Source organism: Myotis lucifugus, unplaced genomic scaffold (assembly GCF_000147115.1).
Source record: "Myotis lucifugus unplaced genomic scaffold, Myoluc2.0 scaffold_181, whole genome shotgun sequence".
Taxonomy (NCBI): Eukaryota; Metazoa; Chordata; class Mammalia; order Chiroptera; family Vespertilionidae; genus Myotis; species Myotis lucifugus.
The window spans coordinates 1,290,321-1,313,113 of NW_005871229.1; the positions used below are offsets into that span (position 1 = coordinate 1,290,321).

Genomic DNA, 22,793 nt, shown 5'->3' on the forward strand with positions numbered 1-22,793 from the left:
CCCCCCCCCTCTGTCTTTCTCCTTCCCTCCCTTTCACTCTCTAAAAATCGATGGGAAAAATATCCTTGCATGAGGATTAACAAGAACAACAAAAAAACACATCAACAAAACAAAAAATCTCTGTTCTCGTGGAGCGCATAGTCTAGTGGAGGAGCAAAGAGAATGAGCAGGATGAATAGGTAAATTGTGTGGTGTACTAGTATACAGTTGGATATATTTTCTTAAAGGGCCAGACAAGTCTTTCTGACTTTGTAGGACATAGGTTATATGTCACAACTACTTTTGGCATGAAAGCAGCCATGGACGGTATGTAAACAACATGTAACGGCAGTGTTCCAATAAAACTTTATTTACAAAATCAGCCTTGGGGGCTGGATTTGGCCAGCATGGCCTCCCCACCCTATTCCAGATAGTGATAAATGCTAAGGGGAGCAAAAGGCAGAGCAGGAGTTTGTAAGGGCTGGGAGCACTGGGAGTTGCAATTTTGAGTAGGATGATTGGGAAGGTGTCATGGAGAAGGTGACATGTGATAAAATCTGCAGAGCATAAAGGAAGGAGCTGTTGAGATGTCTGGGGCACAGCATTCTGGAGAGAGGGAACAGCATGTGAAAATGTCCTGAGGTGCACCTGGGTTGTAGAGACAGCAAGGAGGCCATTGTGGCTGGAGTGGAGTGAGCAATAGAGAGAGAAGGGAGAGGGGGGTGGAGAGAGAACAGGCCTTGGGGACCACTGCAAGGACTTTGGCCTTTGCTCTGAATGAGTGTAAAGGATTTTGAGCTGAGAGAATACATGCTCTGACCTGCATCTGAGAAAGATCCCTTTGGCTGCTGTTTTGAGAATTGCCTATGGTGGGGGCAGAGGAGGCTAAGGGAGGCGGGGGGCACATATTAGGAATTGTCCTTCCTCCTGGGAACTTGAGGACAATCCTGGGGTCACAGAGTAAACTGAAAAATGGGACCAGAATCTTGGTCGCCTGATTTCCATTTCCATGGGCTTTTATTTCAACGCCAGAGCTGAGGAAGCCACAAGCAAATACCTAGTTTTTTGTTTTATTTTTTGTTTTGGATGTCTTCCCATTTATTCAGGTCTTTGTTAATTTCTTTCAATGTTGTTTTGTAGTTTTCAGTGGACAGGTTTTACACTTTTTTGTTAACTTTATTGGGGCAACATTGGTTAATAAAATTATGTAGGTTTCAGGTGTACAGTTCTATAATATGTCATCTGTATATTGTATTATATATTCACCACCCCAAGTAAAGTCTCCTTCTGTCACCATTTTTATGGCAGTGCCCTGTCTTACTGGCTCAACTCTTACCCCCAGTGGTTTAGAATATGCAGAAATTAATCCAGTTTTTACCCACCTTAACCTCTGGTTTTAAGTCTTCTCTCAACCATGATAGTAAGACAAATTTTACCTCTTGTTTCCCCACCCCCCCACCTTTTCAGCTGAAAAACGAGCTTGAGCACAGTGGGAAAGGCTGTGGGCAGGCAGAAATCTTTGGGGACATGCTTGGTTTTCTTTTTTCCCTGCATAGTTTATCAGACTTAAAACTTTTGTCTGAAAGAGCTTATCCTGTGGTCTTAGATCCAGAAGGGACAAAAATAATCCTCTTTGCTTTTATAATACACAGGATCAAATACCTTGTTTAAAAGTGAACACTTGTACTTCAGATACTTCTGTGACTAGAATTATAGAAGCATAGTTCTTAGATGTAAGATGCTTTCAAGTGTGCCTGGAAGTTAAGATTTTTAGCCATGGCCCTGGCTGGTGCAGCTCAGTTGGTTGAGCCTTGTCCTATGCATTGAGAGGTCTCTCTGGTTTGATTCCTGGTCAGGGCACATACCCAGGTTGCAGGCTCAATCCTTAGTAGGCGGGGAATACAGGGAGGCAGCCAATCAATGTTTCTCTCTCTCTCCGTCTCCCTTCCTCTCTCTCTAAAATCAATAAAAGCATCCAAAAATGGTTTTAGCTATAAATCTGAGGATTTTAGGTAATTGAGGCCCAAAGAGATCAAATTCCTTTTTATTGAATATAGGGAGCCAACAATTACCGAGAACTTCTCATATGCCAGACTCTGTGCTCAGCATTGTTTCATTTAATCCTCAGAATAAACATGGGAATTTGGTATCAATTGTGTGGATGAAGAGAAAGGAGGTTCAGAGAATTACAGTGACTTGCCCAATGTTAAACAGTTGTATGGGGGAAGGCAGAACTTGAACCCAGTCCTGTGCTCTTAACCACTACTCTGTACTGGTCAGGATGACCTATCAATGTTATTCTATAACCCTTGCCTCCCAATGGCTACATTTAATGGCAGTGATAGCTTCTGGTTATCCTATATAATAAAACCCTAATATGCAAATCGACTGGACAGTGGAATCACCGGTAGCTATGATGCGCACTGACCATGAGGAGGCAGATGCTCAACGCAGGAGCTGCCCCCTGGTGGTCAGTGTGCTCCCACAAGGGGAGTGCCGCTCAGCCAGAAGCAGAGCTCATGGCTGGCAAGCGCAGCAGCGGGTGGTGGGGAGCTTCTCCCACCTCCACTGCAGGCAGGCAGTATGGAGCGAGGGGGTCCTGGGACTGTGACAGGGGGTGTCTGATTGATGGCTTAGGCCTGATCCCCAGGCTTATGCATATGTCTAAGCCGGCAGGCGGACATCACCCAAGGGGGTCCTGGATTATGAGAGGGCACAGGCCGGGTTGAGGGGGACCCCCTCTCCAGTGCATGAATGTTGTGCACCCGAACCTCTAGTATTTTAATAATTGGCCTTGTACAGCTCATAGAATTCACCAGATAAGACATAACCAGACCAGTGTCTACAAGAGGAGCGACCTCATGCATATTTAAACCTATTAAACTTTAAGTAAACCACGTCTCTCACCCGGAAACATGGATCAGAGAGGGGAGAATGGTGTGTTGTGACCATGGATTAAAAACCCCATCCAAACAAGGGGAATGTTACGACTGAACAATTGAACAGTCACCGAGGATCTTTAACAGACGCCACCCCTCCCAGCCCCCATTCACTTGCCTGTTACCCTGAGCACAGTTCCTGCACAAAAGAGCCGGTTTATTCCTTCTCTTTATTGCAGGAAAGGCAGCCAGCTGGCCGGTGGCCTGGGAGCAGCAGACCATGGGCACCGCCGGCTGAGGGGAGGCAGAGTTTGTTTGCTCTGAGCTCCTGAGACCCTCATGGAGAGGGTACCCCTCTCGGCCCCCACCCCCAATCATCGAGTGCCCTTCTCTGCATCACCTGCCCCTTCAGGGTCCCATGAGGGCACTTCATGGTGGCCGTTGAGTGGCTGGATGGAGGAAGCTCAGGTCATGATGTGCCTGCTTTTTTGTTTTTGTTTAATGTTTCTGGCGTTAAGCAAAAAATACCATCACAGCCTCCCTTTTCAGCCCTGGCCTTCCTACCCAGAAACGCTGGCTGTAAGGATTTCTCGTGGGCTGATAGGCATATGCCTAACAGCGCCTAGTTTTGTCATCCAATGAAGTCCCACTCAGCATTAAAGATCCTGATCAAAAGCCCTGCCTCTGAGATTCTTGCCAGATTCCCTAAACTGGAGGGAACGGGCATTGTGAAATAATAGAAAAATATTTGTATCGGTCTCTTCCTCTGGTTTTGGCACAGAGCTCGCAGAACCCTTGTAATGTCCTAGCACTAGGACCATCTTTTGTTCTAATATTTGGTCTTCGACCTTGGTTTCTGACACACAATTCCTAGATTCATTGGAATTTCCTGGGTGACAGGATTGTCTGTTGTTCTAATAAGGCAACTCTTGGTGGGTTCCTGGATGGCTTCCAAAAGCCATGATTAGAAGCTTGGAACTGCCCCCGCGGGTAGCTCAGTTGGTCGGAGCAGCATCCTGTGCACCAAAAAGGTTGTGAGTTCAGTCTCCAGTCAGGGTGCCTGCAAAGGGCAACCAATGGACGATTCTCACATCAATGTTTCGCTCTTTCTCTTTTGCTGGGTCCCTCAACACCTTCTTTGTATCCCTGATTTGTGCCCCATTCCGTCTGCATGAGCTAAGGATCCCAGGATTTTGTTCATGCTGAATGGCACCGTCCATGGATTCGGGTGTCATTCAGTTGGGGTCTCAGGATGCTTTTAACAGATGATCTGAGTCCTAAGGGGAATTATGTGAGTATCTCAAAGCCTTATTCCTAATCTCTAAAATGGGGCTAATAATAACACCTAGTTCATAGGACTGTTTTAAAATTTAGACAGAAAGATGTGCATAAAGCATACAGTAGACCCATTATAATTATTGTTGTAGTTGTTATTATTAATTGCTGCTGTTATATGATGAACATTTCATAATGGGTTAGTCTGAATGTGGTCCTCTTGACTAGAGGACAGACCCTTACCCCCCAAAAGAGGGGGGGCTACTTTATTAAGTAAACCAACAGACATTTTTTGTCCACCTGCTGGACACTGAGCTTGGACCTAGAGCAGCGGTTCTCAACCTGTGGGTCACGACCCCTTTGGCGGTCAAACGACCCTTTCACAGGGGTCGCCTAAGACCATTCTGCATATCAGATATTTACATTATGATTCATAACAGTAGCAACATTGCAGTTATTAAGTAGCAACGAAAATAATTTTATGGTTGGGTCACAACATGAGGAACTGTATTTAAAGGGCCAGAAGGTTGAGAACCACTGACCTAGAGTTTCAGGTAAAGGCCTAGAGCCGTGGTCAGCAAACTGCGACTCGAGAGCCACATGCGGCTTTTTGGCCCCTTGAGTGTGGCTCTTCCAAAAAATACCACTTGCGGGCACGCGTACAGTGCGATTGAAACTTCGTGGCCCATGCGCAGAAGTCGGTTTTCGGCCTGGGCGAGTCTATTTTGAAGAAGTACTGTTGATATTTGGCTCTGTTGACTAATGAGTTTGCCGACCACTGGCCTAGAGTATCGGTGTGGATTAAAGTGAACTAGCATACAGACACATTATGGGAACCCAAAGTCCAAATGGGTTGTGGGGGGTGTTTGGGTTGAAATCCAAGAAAACGGGAGAGGAAAGCATTTAAACTGGGCTTTTAACGATAATTAGAACCTTAGTTGGACAAGGATGTAGGGAAGAGCAACGGAAGGCCCAAGGAACAGCATGGGAAAAGGCCTAGAGGCAGGGACAAGCCTGGGAAGGAGAGGGAAAAAGGCACATTTGGGGACCAGCAAGATTTCCTGAGTAGCTCTTGGTGTTGGATATGAGGATAGACACATGTAGCAGAAAATATTCCACTGAATTCCAGAAGGTGAGGGTGGTAAGGTAGGCTGGACCAGACGAAACCAGTCATTAGACACTAGCTGGAGAAGGGTCCCCACGCTGAGATAGCCGCCATCCCTCAGCCCAGCCAGGCAGCGTTCGCTGTCCCAGGTCCTTCCCAAGACCACTCCGCCACAGCTACTCTGTCTACTTACTCCAAAACAGTATCCCTGGATTGGATTTCTGAGATCTTTTTGGCTGGTTGGAACTTGTGTTCCTCTTCCTCTTTCAGTTTCTGAAGTTGCTGTTGCCTCTTTTTCAGTGTACTCTCCTCCCTCAGCATGGCAAAATACCCGCGGCCTATCTTCACAGACCGAATCAGGAAGCTAGAGAGATGGAGACAGAGGAGTTGACTATTAAGAAAGACACTGTCTTGCCCTGGCCGGCGTGGCTCGGGTGGGCGTCATCCTGGGCACTGGAAGGTTGTTAGTTCGATTCCCTGTAGGGGACATGCAGGAGGCAGAGCGTGGGGCCAGCGCAGAGGACACCCATCATGTGTGGCCGTCGTGCGTGGCAGTGGGAGGGCTCCAGGGACGCTGGCAGACCCCGCCAGCTCGGTGAGCTTTGGGCTCCGATTTCAGTGTGTAACTGGACAAAAACTTCCACCTTCCCCTGCAGAACTTGTGGCCAATTAGATGTTGAAATGTCTGTGTTATAGATGGAATTGTGTTCCCCCAAAACTCATAGCTGGAAGTCTTAACCCCCGGTACGTCCGAATGGGACCTTATTTGGAAATAGGGTCATTGCAGGTGTAATTAGTTAGGGTGAGGTCATGTTGGCGTAGGGCTGACCCCTCATTCAATATGACAGGTGTCCTTATAAAAGGGAGAAATTTGGACAAAGACACGCATGCAAAAAGAATGCCACGTGAAAATGAGGCAGAGATGGGGCGATGCTTCTATAGGCCAAGGGATGCCAAAGATCACCAACAAGCCACCAGGAGCTAGGGGAGAGTCGTGGAGCAAATTCCCACAGTCCTCCCAACCCTCCTGACACCTTGATCTTGGACTTCTAGCATCCAAACGTGTGAGGCAATGCATTTCTGTTGTTTAAGCCACCTGACTGGCAGTATGTTAGGGCGGCCGTAGGACAAGAATGCAGTATGAGCGAACGTCTAGTCCTCCACTCATGGAACAGCCTAACTCTTTATTTTCTTTGATGTTAATAACGTCCTGATTAATCAATTTTATAATAAGTGACAGGCGGATGGTCCATGGTGCAGTGAGTCAGAGGGCTTGAATATTATGTTCCAGGCCCTGGGCTGGACACCTCTTATGTGTCAGATTCTGTGCTGGGCACTTATTCGGTTTCAAGTTCTGTTTAAGGCACTGGCATTGCAAAGGTGACCATATCCTCCAAGAATTTGCATCTTAGTTATCTATTTTTTTTGGGTCATAATTAGGAGGTTGGTAATAGATTTATTTACTTGACTTATGTTTGTCCTTATTCCAAAAAGTATTAGAGGCAGAAAAGAAAAATAAAAAGGCAGGAAAAACAAGAAAATAAAATCAGGCGAGACAAGTATCAAAATCCATGCCACATGATCTAGTGCACAGATTTGGCCCTGAGCATCCTAGTGGCCAATGCAAAGAGGGAAACACAATCCCTCACGTGATTTCTAATGCCCATAAGTTTTTTAAAAATCTGTTCTGGTGTTGCCTAGCTATTCCTTGTCCTGAACTAGGAAGAGTTTTCTCTCAAGGACCTGCACAGGGAGGACACTGTGAAAAGTCAAGCCTGCAACACACCCGGAAATGCAGAGTGATGAATGCCTGTCTTGTCAATAACTCCCAGAAAGAGATAGGGGAGTCGGTGTTGGCCAATTGGAGGAAATCTAGCAAGTTTTCTGGTGGAATTGCAGCCCCTCTTCACCCAAAGCAGCCAGACTCCCACCTGCCAGACCTCTGGAAAGACCTGTGTGAGAGATGAACAGAGTTGGGGAGGGTCTGGACCCTCATGCCAGACACACCAGTCTATTCTGGGAACTTCAGGCTGCAGGATGTCCATTCAGGGAGCTTGAAATGCTCCCCTGGCACGTGGAGGCCCATTTAAAAAATGCTTAATATCTTAGCAAATTCCCATTTAATTCCCTACATTTTCTTCATCTTATTGCTGATTACCAGGCTATTTGTGTGAAGGGAGCTATTTGTAGGGAAGAGCAGTTTTTGCCTTTAAATCCACTCACTCGGGCCTCTTGCTCACTGCTTTTCGCAATGGAAAACTCCCCTGGCTAACATCGCAGCAGGAACGATGGGGAGTGGAATAATTAACTGCGTCAGGCAAGCGGAGGGAAGAAGCGGATTAGAAAATGAAAAGTTTCCTCTACCCAATGCAACTTCCTCTTAACCGGTGCATGAGGATGGCTTTTATTTTTAAGGGACATATGTTCTCTGCAGGGGAGTCTGTGTGAGCTGATGAATGAGGAATGTGCCTGTGGCCAATGGGGACACACTCAGCAGGGATTAGCTGAGACGGACAGAGGGCAGGAGTGGGCACCCAGGCTTCACTCCCCACACCTTCAGGCCTGAGGGCAGGTGTCTGCAGAGGTAAGGCGTGGGCAGCAGCCCCAGGATGGGATCTCTACTCTGCCACTCCCTTAGCAGGTTGTCAACCTCTTCACCTTCAAATGGGGAAAATATTAGTTCTTGCCTCAGAGGGCTGTTGGGAGGGTTAGATGAAATGGATTGTGACATCGAGAGCTCAGTTTGGTGCCCAGTACATAGGATTCAGTGATTGGGAGCTATTGTTATTGTCAGTTTACCCAAGAGTCCTGAGAGGTTGGTGTGACTTACAGATGAGGAAACAGGGAAAGGTTAAGTAGATGACGAGGGTCATACAGCCGGAAAGGAGCCAAGCAGGGATTGGGAGCCCGTGGGGCGATTTCACAACGTATCTCTCCACCTGCATGCGGCAAGCACATTCAGGGGAAGCTTTAAAGCGCAGAGTTTGTGTGTCTCCGGGCCATTGTGCAGAGTTCACCTCTGGCTTCTAGAAGGAAAACGGTGGCTTCCCCTTCCCCTCTGGACCAGGCTTTACCTGGTCTAAGGCACTACTTGTGGCACATTAGGTCACTGTTCAGCAAATACTCACATCCCCCCCCCCCCCGCCTTTCTTTAGGCTCTGCCAATGTGACTTCTTTGGCCAATGGGATGTTAGTAGATGTGACTTGAAGAGAAGCTTGACATAAGCTTGCTCATTTAGGTCCATGACAAGGAAAGAAACCTCACTATTTCACTAAATCCAGAAGAATGAGAAAGGCATGGAATAGACCTGAACCAAGCGAATGTTAGCCTAGATCAGTAAAACCGCAGTTAACCTACAGACACATGAGAAAGGAAGAAATACTAAAAGTCAGAGAGTTTTGGGGACATCTTGTTACACAGCATATTATGGTGAAAATAGCTGACCAATACATATCCCTTATAAGACATACCATTATTTCATGAACCACGAAGAAGAAAAAAACCCATGCCAATTACATTAAGTCATGATTATACATTGCATCTCCAGTTCAGAGATGTTGAAAAGTGCCTCTTAAATATGATAAAATATGGTATAAAGGAAGAAATTGTCTCAGGCCCAAGAAAAGATGGTCTGGAACAGAACTTGGATCATAGAGTAATTAACAGCCCCTTCTGAGAAGCATCTAGCATATCTGGTAAAATATTTGGGAAATTTTCTGATATCCTCTAATCATTAGAGCCTAATGAAATTAAGAGTTCTTTCTGGGGTGTTAGATTTAACCACATAGGGGGCCCTTCAGACTTGTAACAAAGCTATTGACCTTTATCCATTTCTCCCTTGAGTGATGCTATGTGGCTCCTTGCTACTCAAAGTGTGGTCCCTGGACCAGTAGCATCCTCATCGCCTGAGAGCTTGTTAGAGGCACAGAATCTTGGGCCCCAGGAAGGCCTCCTGAGTAAGAATCTGCATTTTAATGGGACCCCCAAGTAATTCCTATGCATCTTGAAATTTGGGTTGTACTGGTCCAGCCACCCTTTCCCTCTATTAAAAAAACAACTCCAGAAAGAAATCTTCAAACGGGCTTTAGCAGAAGTCCAATTCCCTTGCTACAAGTTTGAAATAAAACTTGGGGCACGGCTAGCAGTCAGCTCATCTCAGAAAGTTCTTTGAGTGTGTCTGCAGGAGACAGTCACCCTTGAGGGCACTCTGCTTGCAATAACTGTCCCACTGCCTGAGTCAGCCTCCATCCTCAGGCTCCAAGACGAGGACTGGAGGTCGTCTAAGGCACAGTCCCAGTTGTCTTCACGGGGGGCCATGCAAGAAGCTGCGGAGTGCTGGACAGCTTGGAGGCCATGAAGGGAACTTAAGTTCAACCTTTCTATTATGGGGGCATGGGATTAACCACTGCAAATCACTTTGTCAAAAAACAACAGCCCGAATGTCACACACACACACACACACACACACACACACACACACCCCTTTGAATGGTATTAAAGCTTTGCATCCAGCTGGTTTTCACTCACATTTTCCGTCTCTGCCTGAAGAAATATGGGGCTATAAAGCCAGGAGTGCTTCCGCGGAGAAGGAATGACTTTTAGATGAACACACACTCCTAGCAACCCAATTTCAGGGATGTCCTGCTCTTACAGAAGGGAATTGCCTACATGGGAAACTTTCACTGAACACATTTTACTGTTTTCAAATCATAGCCAATAATTCAGTTTCTCTCCAGTTTGTGGAGGCTGGCGGCTTGGAGAGCCGACTTCATCTAGCGGGCTCCCCCACCTTGCTTGGTCAGCCCACCCAGATATATTGATTTCAGAAGAGAGAGGGCAAGTAGGATGGCCAGAAGGGATCTAAAATGCTATCCTTAAATTCTTTAATTTTCAGGCAACTCATACAACAGGCAAATTAGTAACGCAGCCCCAGTTCAAATGCACACCGAGCAAATATTTTCGCATTTAAATTCCCGCATTAGAATGCCCTGTTTATACAATAACTTAATAAATCTAGCCCGGCTGCCAAATTGACAAGAAGGTGAGAATCATTCATTAAAATGCAAATGCAATTGAGATGAAGTTTGGAATACATTTATTACAGTAATTGAACTTCAGTCAACTGTAGTCACAACACCGATTTTGAACTGCCTTTCTGACAAAAGGATGCGTTGTATTGTTCACCACCCCCCCTCCCAAGTTAATATCTTTGTCAGCATCCAAATTAGTCATTCCCCGAGTGCTAACGATTTGCAGTGGAGATCTCACTCTTCTTTATAGGACAAGATTGCTGAGATAAAGGTCAACTGAAAACACAAAAGATGGCTCTGGTAGCATATTGTGTATACAGCAAATTGATTGCAAACATATTCTGAGTGCTTAGTGCAGCCACGTTCTTATTAAATCACATTGGAACATCTCTTTCTAACCCTAGGTCATTTGCTAATGGTAATACCCAACAATGGGAGCTTTGCGGAGTCCGATCAAGTGTTCAGGATGGATTTCTCTCCTTTCTGAATGGCTCAGCCCAAACAGAAAAGGGCCTGTTCACGGATTCCTTTGGGCCATAAGTCAGGTGGGAGAAAGATGCGGTAGGACTGTGATAAAGGCTTAGGAGACTTGACTCTCGGTGGGAAAGTCACTTAACTGCTTCACTCGTATTCTTTCTGGCTCCTTTGCAAAACTTGAGTGGCATCTCTGAGTTCTGGGCAAACGTGCACCCAGCAGATGCTGTCTGCATTGCAAGAAGGCGCAACCTAGAGAGTGGCTTCAGCTGAGGATGCCGCTCTAGGGCGGCCACAATAATTTGTTTTGCCTGTAAAATGGAGACCTTACCAGTACTTTTGTTCCCTTTACCCCCTTCCTATTCGGCTGCTGAGCAAACTAAGGCTGGGAGAGGTCCGGTTGTCTGGCCATCGGGTTCGTAGCTGGTGGAGCTGGAACCTAAACCCAGGTGGCCTGGTCCCAGGGTGCTGCGCGAGGGAAATGCACGGGCTTGGCGAAGGACTGCTCTAGCTTTAACTGGCCATCGTTTCCTTGTCTCTCAGTGTCCGTGACTTTGGGTGAGTCACTTTCACCTGTTTGAGATGCACTTCCCTCCTCTGTAAAATTGGGAAGTTAATGCCCAGCTCAGGATACTGTGGAAATCACGTAGGAGAGGCACTTAGCGTGGTGCCTGGCCCGTCGGAGGCAGTCAGTAAATGGCAGCAGTTATCGTCACAGGCACCCTCCCCCCCCCTCCCCCCCCCCCCCCCACCATCCAAGCCTCGAATGACTGCGGTTGCAACTCTCTGGCTGTGTCCACAGCCAGGACAGGGGTTTGGCTCTGAGCCCCACAGGCTTCTGGGAAGGGACACTTGGTTCAAGTGGTGAGCTTAGGAGGTTCTCTTCTCTAAGGTGGCGGCCAAAACAGTCCAATTAGACCGCAGTTATTTTGGGATTTGGTAAATGGCCCTACTCGGTAATTCATAAAGGTTTGTGAACCTGCTGTCCATGGTGGGTAGGAGAAACGCTTGGTTATCATGTACGTAATGAAATTTATTAAACTAAAGGGCCAGGGAATTAACCTCTGCTCTGCTGACTAAGAAATTACATGCAGAAAATGTCTAATTACAAGTGGTTTTCTTTTCTGGGTTCTTCCTTTATTTAATCTCTAGCTCAGATTTTCACTAAAGAAAACGAAGAAAGAGGAAAAGGAGGAGGAGGAAAAAGAGAGGGAGGAAAAGAGGGGAAGAAGAATTGAAGGAACCCACATCACAGCCTGGTGATGTTTCACGGGGAAACACTGGGAAATTAATATGGGTGTAGGCAAAAGTGGGATGTACATTAATGTCAGACCACCAGGTTCTAACTCCAACTCCACCAACACCTGGCTGTGTGATTTAGGCAGAATAATTAACCTCTCTGTTCCAGTCAGTAGGAATAACTGTCACCACCACAGCTAGGAGATGAGTGATACCATGTGGCAGTGACTGTGAAAAAGCTTTATGGCTACTGATCTCTTCAACTTCTTAGGATAATCCTCCCAGGCAGCTCTGAGTCTTCCTATGAGCCCATTTCACAGCGAGGCCATGGAAGTACAGAGAGGTTCAGGCATGAACCCCGCCCTGGACCGGAAGTCGCCTCTGCTTTTCCCAGGCTGGGTCCGGCACCCTCCGTCTGTGCGATCCTGAGCTACTGGTTGACTTGCCTGTCCATGAACTCCCTCCTCCCACCTCCACCCCAGTCTGACCTCCTTGAGGGTCAGAACAATTTCTAAATCTTTTCTGTGTCCTCAGAACTGGCACATAGGGAGTCCTCAGAAAATATGTATTGCACGAATAACTAAGCCATTAGAAACCCTTGCATTTCCAGCCCTAATTAAATGCATGTGACTTTGGAGCGTGTAACAGTGACGCCACCACCCAACTTCGATGTTGTCTTTGGGTGGAGTAGGTGTATAGGACCGTCTGCGCAGATGCCGAATCATCCAAACAGGCTGGAGATGAGTGGTTGCCTTTGAAACATGCATTTTTTTCAGCTGGGAGCGAGACTAGCTGTGTTCTGGAAGAAGTGATCAAATGAAACAGGCTCCCCACGGGCCTCTCAGGAAAGTTATTTCTTTAGCTCATAGTGCGGTCTCTCACCCGCCTTATGCCCAAAGGCTACAAGTGGTGTCTAAACCCCTGAAGAGAACGGAGATCCAGCGTTTGCTATCAGGTGACACAGGAGGCACATCTCATGCTCCGATTGATGGTACGACCTCCGGGACTTGGCAAGTTTATGTAACCGCACTGTTCACACACACTCACCCTCATTCACACACCGTCCTGCCTCCGCAAACCTTGTAAACATCCTGAAGTGCCACCATAGTGAGCATGACCTAACGGGGCCATTTTGTCAGAGGATGCTGACAAGGCTGCCATCCGCACTGGCTTCCGGGTGCCGCGGCCCATGGCTACGCCTTAATTAATGTGAGTCGGCATTCGTAGGAGGGGACCGCATCTCTGCCGGTAGAAGGAGAAAAACCTGCCAAGTGTCAACAAACAGTTCTGCATGCATCCCAATTAGGGGGACTTCTGGGAGGCAGCAGCAGCCCAGCACAGCTCCGGTTTCTAGGCAACTGCTCTCAGGAGTTCTGAGCCTCCTTGGGAAGGGAATGTTGGCAGGTCTGCCTTGCAAAGGAGTCTAATGCTCCCCTCACCACCACCCCCCTCTGGTCTGTTTACCCCATCTGACTTCGCAGCAAATTATGGCTTGGCGGGGATGCAGAAGCAGCTAGGTATCCTGAGGCGAAAGCCTTGGGGAGGACTCGGGCTTACAAATTCATCCTAATGATAGTCTCTCCTCACGGAGCACTTTATCCCTGTTATCCGGGCCCTAATGCCCCGCAAGCATTATTTCATTTAATCCCTACAGTAGACTCACAAGGCGGGCATTACAGTTTCAAAGATGGGGAAACTGAGACTCACACAATTGCAGCCACTCTCCTAAAGTCACCAGATAAGATGGTGGGAGGCCAGCGTCTGCACCCTGGTCTGCCTGAATCCAGGAGCCGCTGTCTTAACCACTGCCACCCGTCAGCTGGCAGACAGATGGGCCTGGGAGGACTGAGGTACAGGGTGGCATTCGGAGGCAGCTCAGTGTCAGTTTTCAGTTCGGAGATAAACTGACTTTTTTTTTTTAAAGAATGCAAACCCCACCTCCCTGCAATACCCATCCTTACCTATTGTGCTTAATGGCTAAATGGCATGAATGGGAGGATTCTTTCTCATGGACCCGCCAGTGTGGACATAAAAAATGCATGAGCAGAAAGCGAGGCTTTTGCTGGAGTGCACCGACGATTTGCAGAGCAGACAACAGGCAGCGGAATGCGGCACAAGACCACCGGCCCGCGCTCTTTTTACCCATGTTCTTCTGCTGGAGTGATGGCAGGGAGGACTTGCGGGAGGCCCAGAGGCCTCAGGAGTTTGCAAAGGCATTTCCACTAATTGTCAGCACCAGGGGCATCCCCGGGGCCTGAGATGCAGAGCCGTTGGAGGGGGTGTGCGGTCCACGGCTTCCTTTCTGACTTCACAACTTGGTCTTGCCTGTCATCGTGAGAAGATGCTTCTGGTGGCCTCTTGAACATGGGTTGGGTGATCATCTGCTACTGTTTGTCCTTGTCAGGGCGCATTCAGACAGATCCTAGAAGACGCAAAACCTCTGCCCAGGACCGCAGGCCAGCTCCCTCCCCTCCCCTTCCCCCTCCCCCCAGGGGTCTGCTAAGCTGTATCAGTTGGAAACTAGCCTCTTAACTGGTCCCCTAAATTAGGCAACCTTCTCTCACCTTCCTCTCCCATTGGAGACGTCCTTACCTCATTTCCTAGCCCAGTGCCTGACAGAGAGCAGGAGCTTGGTAAAAGGTGTCTGTAGTCACCTAGCCTTCCAGGTCCCCTCTGACTGTGAGCCTCATGTGTAGATTGTTTTCTCTGCCTGGGACACCTCCTCAGACTCCCTGTATGCCTCTCCTTTGGTCCTTTCCTGTTCGCTCTTCTAGACTAAATAGGCGCAAATGTAGAGATGTAGAGGGGTGTAGCTAGTAAAAGACAAACGGGCCTGAACACACAGCTTTTAAGGCTGTGTCTAGTTTGCGAACCACTGTAGACACTCTTACTAGTAACTTGCCTGGGACTTTCTCTCCCCCTCCCCTCCTCCCAGAGCGCTTTAAGATCTTACTTTTATGTGTGTGTGACCACCACTAAAGGGCTGCTTGAGTGTGCAACCCAGGGTGTTGTTAACATTGTATTGTACAAGTTGCATTTTGGGGTTACCATTCACCCTGGAGTGTCCATTGTGAAGCGTGGCCTCTGGAATTGTGCAAAGGGGCAGCCCTGCTCTGAACATACACCACCCTCACCCGAGCCCTGCGCAGGGGCGATGATAGGAGACCTTCAGGAACAGTTCACGGGGCCTCAGGGGCGCTTGGCAGCTAATATGCACTTTGAGCCGTCTCAGGGCAGAGATGGAGGTCAGATTCTCGCTGTAACTAGCTGTTTGGATCTGGCTCTATTGAATGGGTCCCTGCATAAGCGCTTCTGGCTTAAAGAGCGTCTTGCAAAAACGAGGTTCTAGCTGGTTTCTTTACCTTTGCACCCACCTTCTGCCAGGAAGCTCTTGTTTGACGCTTATCCGACTCTTGTCGGGACGATTCTTAAAGCTAAACCCCCAGTCAGATGCGCTGAAGGGCAAGGCCATGCCTTTTCTTTAAGTGGGGCCCACAGGCCTCACATAGCAGCACCAAGGCATTCAGAATTTCCTGGCCCCCAAACTCTGTCTGCCCCTGATGTCACTTCAGGGAACGCTCCGAAGCATCGTTTGCGACACTCCTCAGGCTGACTGACTCTCAGGCTGTCTGGTTTGGCTCAGGCAGGAGAGCACTGAGAGCATTCTTGCTGAATGTGTTCTCACTGGTGCGGGACGTGTTGGGAGGATGAAGCTGGAGCAGGTTTGTAGGGGTCCCTCTCGTCCAGTGGGGTATGGCAAGGCCAGGCTGTGGTGAGGGTTGACTTTGGGGAAAGATTCCACTCCATGTCATTGTCAGTCTAGTGAAGGGATCTATGTAACATATCTGAGTTTCTACAAAACAAAACAAAAACCAACTATGCTGTCCCTACAAGTTTCTCGGTAAGAAAAGGACCAGAAGACCATTTGGTTAGACCCCAGCTCCCTCAGATGGAGCATGGAGAGGGCACTCTGGAGCCCGAAGGCAACTGCCATGTGCAGATAGCCCGAGTGTCCGGCAGCCATCTGGTCAAGCCCTGTCTGCCTTATAGGGATTTGAACATTTTCACACTAAAAGGTCTTAAAAGTGAAGCTGTTGACATGGAGGACGTTCATAATCTATTGCTAAATAAAAATCAGGTTACCAAATGGTACACACAGAATGGGGTTTTTATTGGTTAAAAAAAAATACGCGTGTCCATATAGAAAAACACTGAAAGTTGTTATGCCAAAATGTGAATAAGAGCTATTCCTGGGTGATGTAATTGTGGGTGGTTCTCCATTACTGACTTATCTATATTTTCTAGTTTTTTAAGATGGGTTTATTTATGTATTTTTTAAAAGTTCTTTAAAATATAGGGTTTGTTTGCTAGTTTGGAAACTGAGCATATGCAAACTCTGTGAGCCAACAATTCCACTTTTAGGTATATTTTCACCAGAAGTGCATACATATGTTCAGCAAAAACAACAACAACAACAACACGCACACATACGCACACATGCACACAAACACATGTGCAAGAATGCTCATAGCAGCTCTATTAATAATAGCCCCAACGTGGAAATGGCCCAAGTGTCCATCAGTACTAGAATGGACATGTTGTGCTGTCTTCACACAGTGTAAACTATTAAAAAACTGAGCGAGAACAGCAGTGAGATAACTCTCAGAAACACAGTATTGAGTGGGGAAAAAAGCCAACTGTACAATTTCACTTATTTTAAGTTCAAAACAGGACAAACTAACCTAAGTTTAGAAATCAGGACAGTGATTTTCTTCGGGGGTGGGGTAGTGACTGGGAGGGGACGTGAGGAAGTTTTTGGGGGGATCTTGGTCATGTTGCCTTTCTTTCACTTTGTGAAAGTCTGTTGAGCTGTATGCCGAATGATTTGTGTGCTTTCCTGTATTATGTTATATTTCAATAGAAAGTTTAAAAAATTACAGGGCTTAATGCATGCAGCATCTATGCTAAGTGGTGGATTAGTGCTTTATTGTTTAGCCTGTGGTTGCATCCATTAGAGTAATGGCTTGTTGAACAATCCCAATAGGAAGAGATTTAAAATTAATGTGGAAATCCAGCACTCACAGCTGCATTTGCACAGCCTCCACTTATGAACTTGACTTTGCCTCCCCTCCCCCCATCCTGATGGCTCCAGCTGTGCCGAAAACATAGCCTTCCCAGGTTCAGAATCTGGGGTTGGGTGTGACATGCTGGCTGCAGCCCCATGACTGGGGACAGGGAGATATCCATGTAAAACAGTCACTCGGGAACGTGAATGGTGTAATGCACACAGCTACCATTTACTGAGCACTGACCATGGCCAGGCACTCTTCTGAGTGCTTTGTGTGTATTCATTTAATCCTCACAACAGCCCTGTGAGGGGGAGAAAGTGTTTTTATAATTCTCCATTTTGGGGATCAGAGAAACTAGGCAGGTCGTTCATCACTACGTGGCTTGTAAGTGGTGGAGCTGGGATTTGAACCCAAGAAGTCTGGCTCAAAGCCTGTGTGGGCTCATGGGACAGAAGCGGGCCCTGTGCTTGCTGCCCTGAAGTAGGTTCCTTCCCGGCCCAGCCTACCACATGATCTTTTTAAGGATGCATCTAGTCACCCACCTTCTTCCCTCCGCTCCCCTGAGCCTGATGCCTAGGAAATGCCAGGGGAATTCCGCAGCATGCCTGCATTCATTCATTCAACGGTATTTCTTAATCACCCACTATGCTGTATCCCATATCACAGAAGAAGAAACTGAGGTCTACAGAAGTGAATGGATTTGCTCCATGGCTACCCAGCTAATAACTGGTAGAGCTGGGACTTGACCCCACAGCTGCCTCCAAAGCCAGTGAATTTTCAACTGTGCTATGTGAGCCCTCCAAGCCCGGCTGTAAGACTGAGCACACTACCTGTTATCTGGGGAAGAATTTCAGAAAACAACATTTTGAGTAGACCCTTATGTGACAAAAGGCTCAAGGGCTCAAGATATTTTGATGCTCAACTTTGATCTTCTAGTTAAATTCCTTATGATGTGGAATCCTCTGAGGCAGCCCTGGCCACAAGGAAAGGGAACAAAAGGACATTCGCCTTCAGTGGAGAGTGGTGCAAGAGAAGCGGAGAAGAAAACTTGCCCTAGAACTATGGCTAACTAGAGGCGTCAAAGACACAGGAAGACACCAGAAACAGAGAAAAAAATGGGCAGGAAACCCAGGTCACATTCACGATGATAAAAATGCAATTAACTTGAGCCAGGTTCCTCCAGCCCTCAGCAGTGACCTACCCTTTGGGTGTGTGGCTGTGTTTATCGGTTCTGGGCTAAGGACATGGGGCCAAGCATTTGCCTTTATTAATGTCTGCCTGCTGGCTGCAGGGTATGAGGTTGATGTGATGGGGTGCGGGGGGGGAGGTGCACTAAGGTCTTCTTTGAATGATTTATAAAGTGCAATTCAGAAGCCTTCACTTTGCCTGCATCCAGGGTATTGACCAGTATATAAATCCATGATCTTAAATGCTCTGGGGCTTTGAGGCAAGTCTTAAATCCAGGGGAGGGGGCTGTGGGAAGAATCAGGCTCGAACTTCTAAATGAGGACCTTCTGGGTTACAGGCTATGGATGTGGAGGTCCTGGGTGTTGAATGATGAGATGTAGAAGCTACCGAGAACAATTGATAAACGTCTGAGGTCAACGACATTTTTTCCAGCTATTTAAATTCACTAATTAAAATCAGCCTCGTTCATAAAGGGATTGGGTGAGGTTAGTATACCCCATTATAACACACATCGTTGTCTCCCATTCACAGGAATCTTGTCTGTTTTGTTCCTTGCCCTACCTCCAGCTTTTACAAGGATGCCCGCGTACACCAGGCGATACCTGGTACTCAATAAATATTTGTCGAAGAAAATGAATGTGCACAAAAAACAAAGGAGGAGCCATGTCAACCTCAGACAAAGAAAAGAGTTTCTTCCATGGCCAAAACCCACCCTTGTTCTTTCAATTGCCTGATATCAATTGTCCATCGAAGGCAGCTAGAAAGCCAAGTCTCAGACCCCATGAGCACGTGCATAATGCGTGCCCTGCCGGGTCTGCCGGAGGGGGCTTGCTCCTCACTGTGCATTTGCTATTGCCTGGACCTAAGGAAACATGACCACGGGGAGATCATGGCTTCAGGTCCAACTTTTCAGTTGTTCGAGTTGCCGAGGTGTTTCTTTTCCTTAAAACACTCCCAATGCAAAGCACCGCAGCGTCGGGGGAAGGGACGTGGTTGGTGTCCGCAGTCAACCGGTCCGAGAACTGGGCATGCGCAGATGCTCCTGTGTGGACTGGCGCAGGAGAAATGGGGCAAGTAAGGGCATAGCGGGCTGCTCGGCCGCCAAACATCTGGCGGAGCCGCGAAGAGGACAGCAGTTAGGTTTTTATTCTTTTTAGCATCGTGTTCAATTGGCTATGAAGCCAGGGATGGTGCGATTGAATTACGAAGTATTAAATAACAGTCTAGCTGCTAGCAGATAGTCAAGGTGTTTGGCTGGATTCTAATAGGCAAAGCAGACTTGGAAAACATTACGTGGAAAAGACATCCTCCTCTGTGCTAATATTTCGCCTCATTTAACCCTGGGAGATGGGGCCATGGGGTTAGATCTCTTTTCGAAGAGGTGATTCCCCTGGAAAACAGGGTGTTTCCTTTGGAAGGGGAATCGGCGCTTCCTGAAATGTCAGTGGGATCCAGAGAGTGGCCAGCTGGAACGTTTTATTGTCGATTCTTGTTTTCTTGCTTGTGGCTTTTCTGCCTGGCTTCCCCCACCTTCTCCTCCACGTCCAGACCTTGGCCAGGCTAGCCTGTTCCATGAGGATGTTACATTCGAGCTAGTTTCAGGGCCACGGTAAATGCGTCTGGCAGGAGAGAGAGACTCAGCTTGCCAAGTCAAGGGTGGCAGAAAAGCCACTTCTATATCGCCCTTTGGTCAAGCCCCTCTGTTATACTGGGTGAGTGGGAAGTTCAACCCTGGTTATTTTGGGGGCCATGTTCCCAGGAGTGTTTAACTCGGAGGGGACAAGCCAGCCCTGATTTGTAGCGTTTGCTGATTTCTGTGACATAAATATACCCTTCGTGGCTGATTTTGAGCGACCAGTGTGATGTGAGTGAATGCGGGGCTGGGAAGAAATTTGCGGTAGCTCCATTTATACTCTTCCCATCAGACAGAAATAACCTCAAGAGCATAGATAACAACAGGGAAATGTATGAAATCGTTAGGAAATGATGAGTTTCAAGTTTCTATTGCCTTTGTTTTAATATCATGTATTTAATTGTACGTTTACACAATTTAATTTTTAACAATAGCTGTGTTTGGTAATTGGCTTGCAAATTTCCTGAAAATTTAGCAATTGGTTCTGGTTACAAGCGGGCTCACCCCTGCTTGTTGCCCTCCTTGGGCTGGGTCGGGTGAGGCTTGGTGTCTGGGACTTAACACAGCTCAAAGCATCTCTTGGTACTTCTCCTCTCGGCTCTTGTCTACTCTAAAGATTATTGTGGAAATTCTCAGTTCTCGGGCTCTAGAGATTCTGGTCTGTAGCTGGGGATCTGGTTTAGAATTATCCACCTCAAGGCTGGTAATATTCAGCTGCTAAGAACTGACATGGTCTTCATGGCTGGGTATGGCCAGGGTCTGTTCCTAGTGATGGATGCCACGGCATGCAGATGGTTCTGTATTTTGGACCTCACCTCTGATCCAGGTTCCCTCAGCACCATTCCTTCTGAAGCCTGGGATATCCTCCAAGCACAGCCATGGGGCCGAGCACAAATCCCATTGGAGGTTCATCTTCAGCCAGGATGCTGTCCCCACTCAGATAACTCTTGGCCTCCTGACCCTACGTCTTCCCTGTCCCTGGGGCGTTAGGCTTCCCAAGGCATCAGCCTCAAAAGCCCTCCAGCCTGTTTTCCAACACTGTGGAGGCCAGCATGTCCACAACTAACAGAAGAGTCCCTGCGGATCCTAGCTCTCAATTCTCACAGCCACAAACCCTTGAGTTTGGCTTCATGTGAGACTCTGAGACTGAGACCCATCAGCCCCCTTGAGCCGGGAACGTTCTCTGCAGCATTATCTCGACCTTGGCTATTACGTTTGTGTGGCCAGGCTGTCAGAGAATTCCTCAGACTGACTGGCTTAAACAACAGGCATTTTCTCCCCGTTCGGGAGGCTGGAAGCCCAAGATCAAGGTGTCAGTAGGGTTGGTTTCTCCTGAGGCTTCTCTCTCCTTGACCTGCAGAGGGCACCTTCTCGCTGTGTCCTGGCATGGCCTTTTCTTGTGAATTTATATTCCTGGTACCTCTTCTTCTTCTTATAAGGAGATCACTTATATTGGTTAGGGCCCTAACATTATGACCTCATTTAATCTTAATTACCTCTTTAATAGTCTTGTCTTTACAGTCACATGGGGGGGGGTAGGTCTTCAAGATAAGAATTTTAAAAGGAACACAATTCAATTCATAACAACTATTGAGTACTTGGAATATGTTTGGCCCAAATTGATACGTTCTCTAAGGGTAAAATACACTTGGGTTTTTCATCATCGTTTTTCATCACTTTTCATCATGTGTTCAAAGCAGAATGTAAAGTGTCTCATTAATACTTTTTCTTACTGATTACAGGTTGAATGATAATACCTCGGGTATATTGGGTTAAGTAAAATATATAATTAGAATTACTTTCACCAGATTCACTTTACTTTTTGAGTGCGGCTACCCATGGCTTGCATTATGTTTCTGCTGGACAGTGGGTGCCCAGAGACCCCCCAGAGCTGACACGGCCATTCCTCCCATGGTCAGTGGTGAGAGATCATTCTCTGGCGTCCTGTCTTGACCCCCGCCCTAGTCCCTTTCACCCTTCCCTTCTCCCCGCCTTCTTTGCCTGCACCATCCCTCCTCCTGTGGGGCTCAGTCCTCCAGTTCCATCAAGTTGTGCTGCAGGACACGTCAAGGGTGGGGTGCGGCTGGGCCGTGGAGGAGGAGGAGCTTCCGGATGGTGGAGGTGAAGAAAGGAAACGTCTCGCTGTGATTTGCGCTGTGGTCTGGCCTGAGCGGGAGACGCTCAGATAAACAGACCTTGCTGCCTGCATTACCCTCCTGGGCATGGCCTTGTGCAGTTTTTGCTAAGAGAGCCTCCATCTCTTACTCTGCCTTGAGTTGCTTGGCCCAGGGCCCCATAAATGATCACACCTTGGATCCTTCCAGCTCCCAGGGAGGAGGTAAGGGGAGAAGGAACCAATCCCCTCTCACCGCCTGGGGATGAATATGGCCCTAGATCTGAGTTTGCTCACACTCTCATGGAGGGAAGGGATTGGTGGGCCGGGGAAGGGCACTGTATTAAGGCCATACAGGGGCATTTCACCCGCGGCTTCTAACAGCCTCACATTATATTCATTTCACAGGTGAGGACCCAGAGACTCGGGGAGGTTAAATGAGTCCTCCAGTGTCACCAGTGGGAGGTTGCAGGGCCCGTACTGAGACCGAGCCTACCCGACTCCCAGCTACCATGCTGCAGACCTGGAGTGAAAAGAAACGACTTGGAGAGTACGGGGACGCTCTTGAAGTGGACTCGGGTCCAGGCGGGAAAGCAGAGGGAACTCTAGGCAGGGGACTGGCACGCACGAGTGGGGACAGAAGTCTGGTACAGGTGCTCTTTGGAAAAGTCCAACCAGGAAATGCATCCTTACAGCGTTGCCCTTCTGTCAGTCAGGGTGGGGGCAGGGCACCGGGACCTGGCAAGGACCTGTGGCCGCCACCCCGGAGCCTGGTCATCCCTGTCAGGCTGTGTCTGGGTTATTCCAT

General features: G+C 47.8%; 1 protein-coding gene across 1 annotated transcript in view; it reads right to left on the reverse strand.

Moving 5' to 3' along the window:
- CCDC60 (coiled-coil domain containing 60) overlaps positions 1 to 22,793 on the reverse strand; it is a 97,907-nt gene that overhangs the window by 29,744 nt on the left and 45,370 nt on the right. Inside the window, exon 3 of the mRNA XM_023760415.1 lies at positions 5,432 to 5,602. Within this exon, the coding sequence (XP_023616183.1) occupies positions 5,432 to 5,602 (171 nt within the window). The remainder of the gene's footprint in view (positions 1 to 5,431; positions 5,603 to 22,793) is intronic.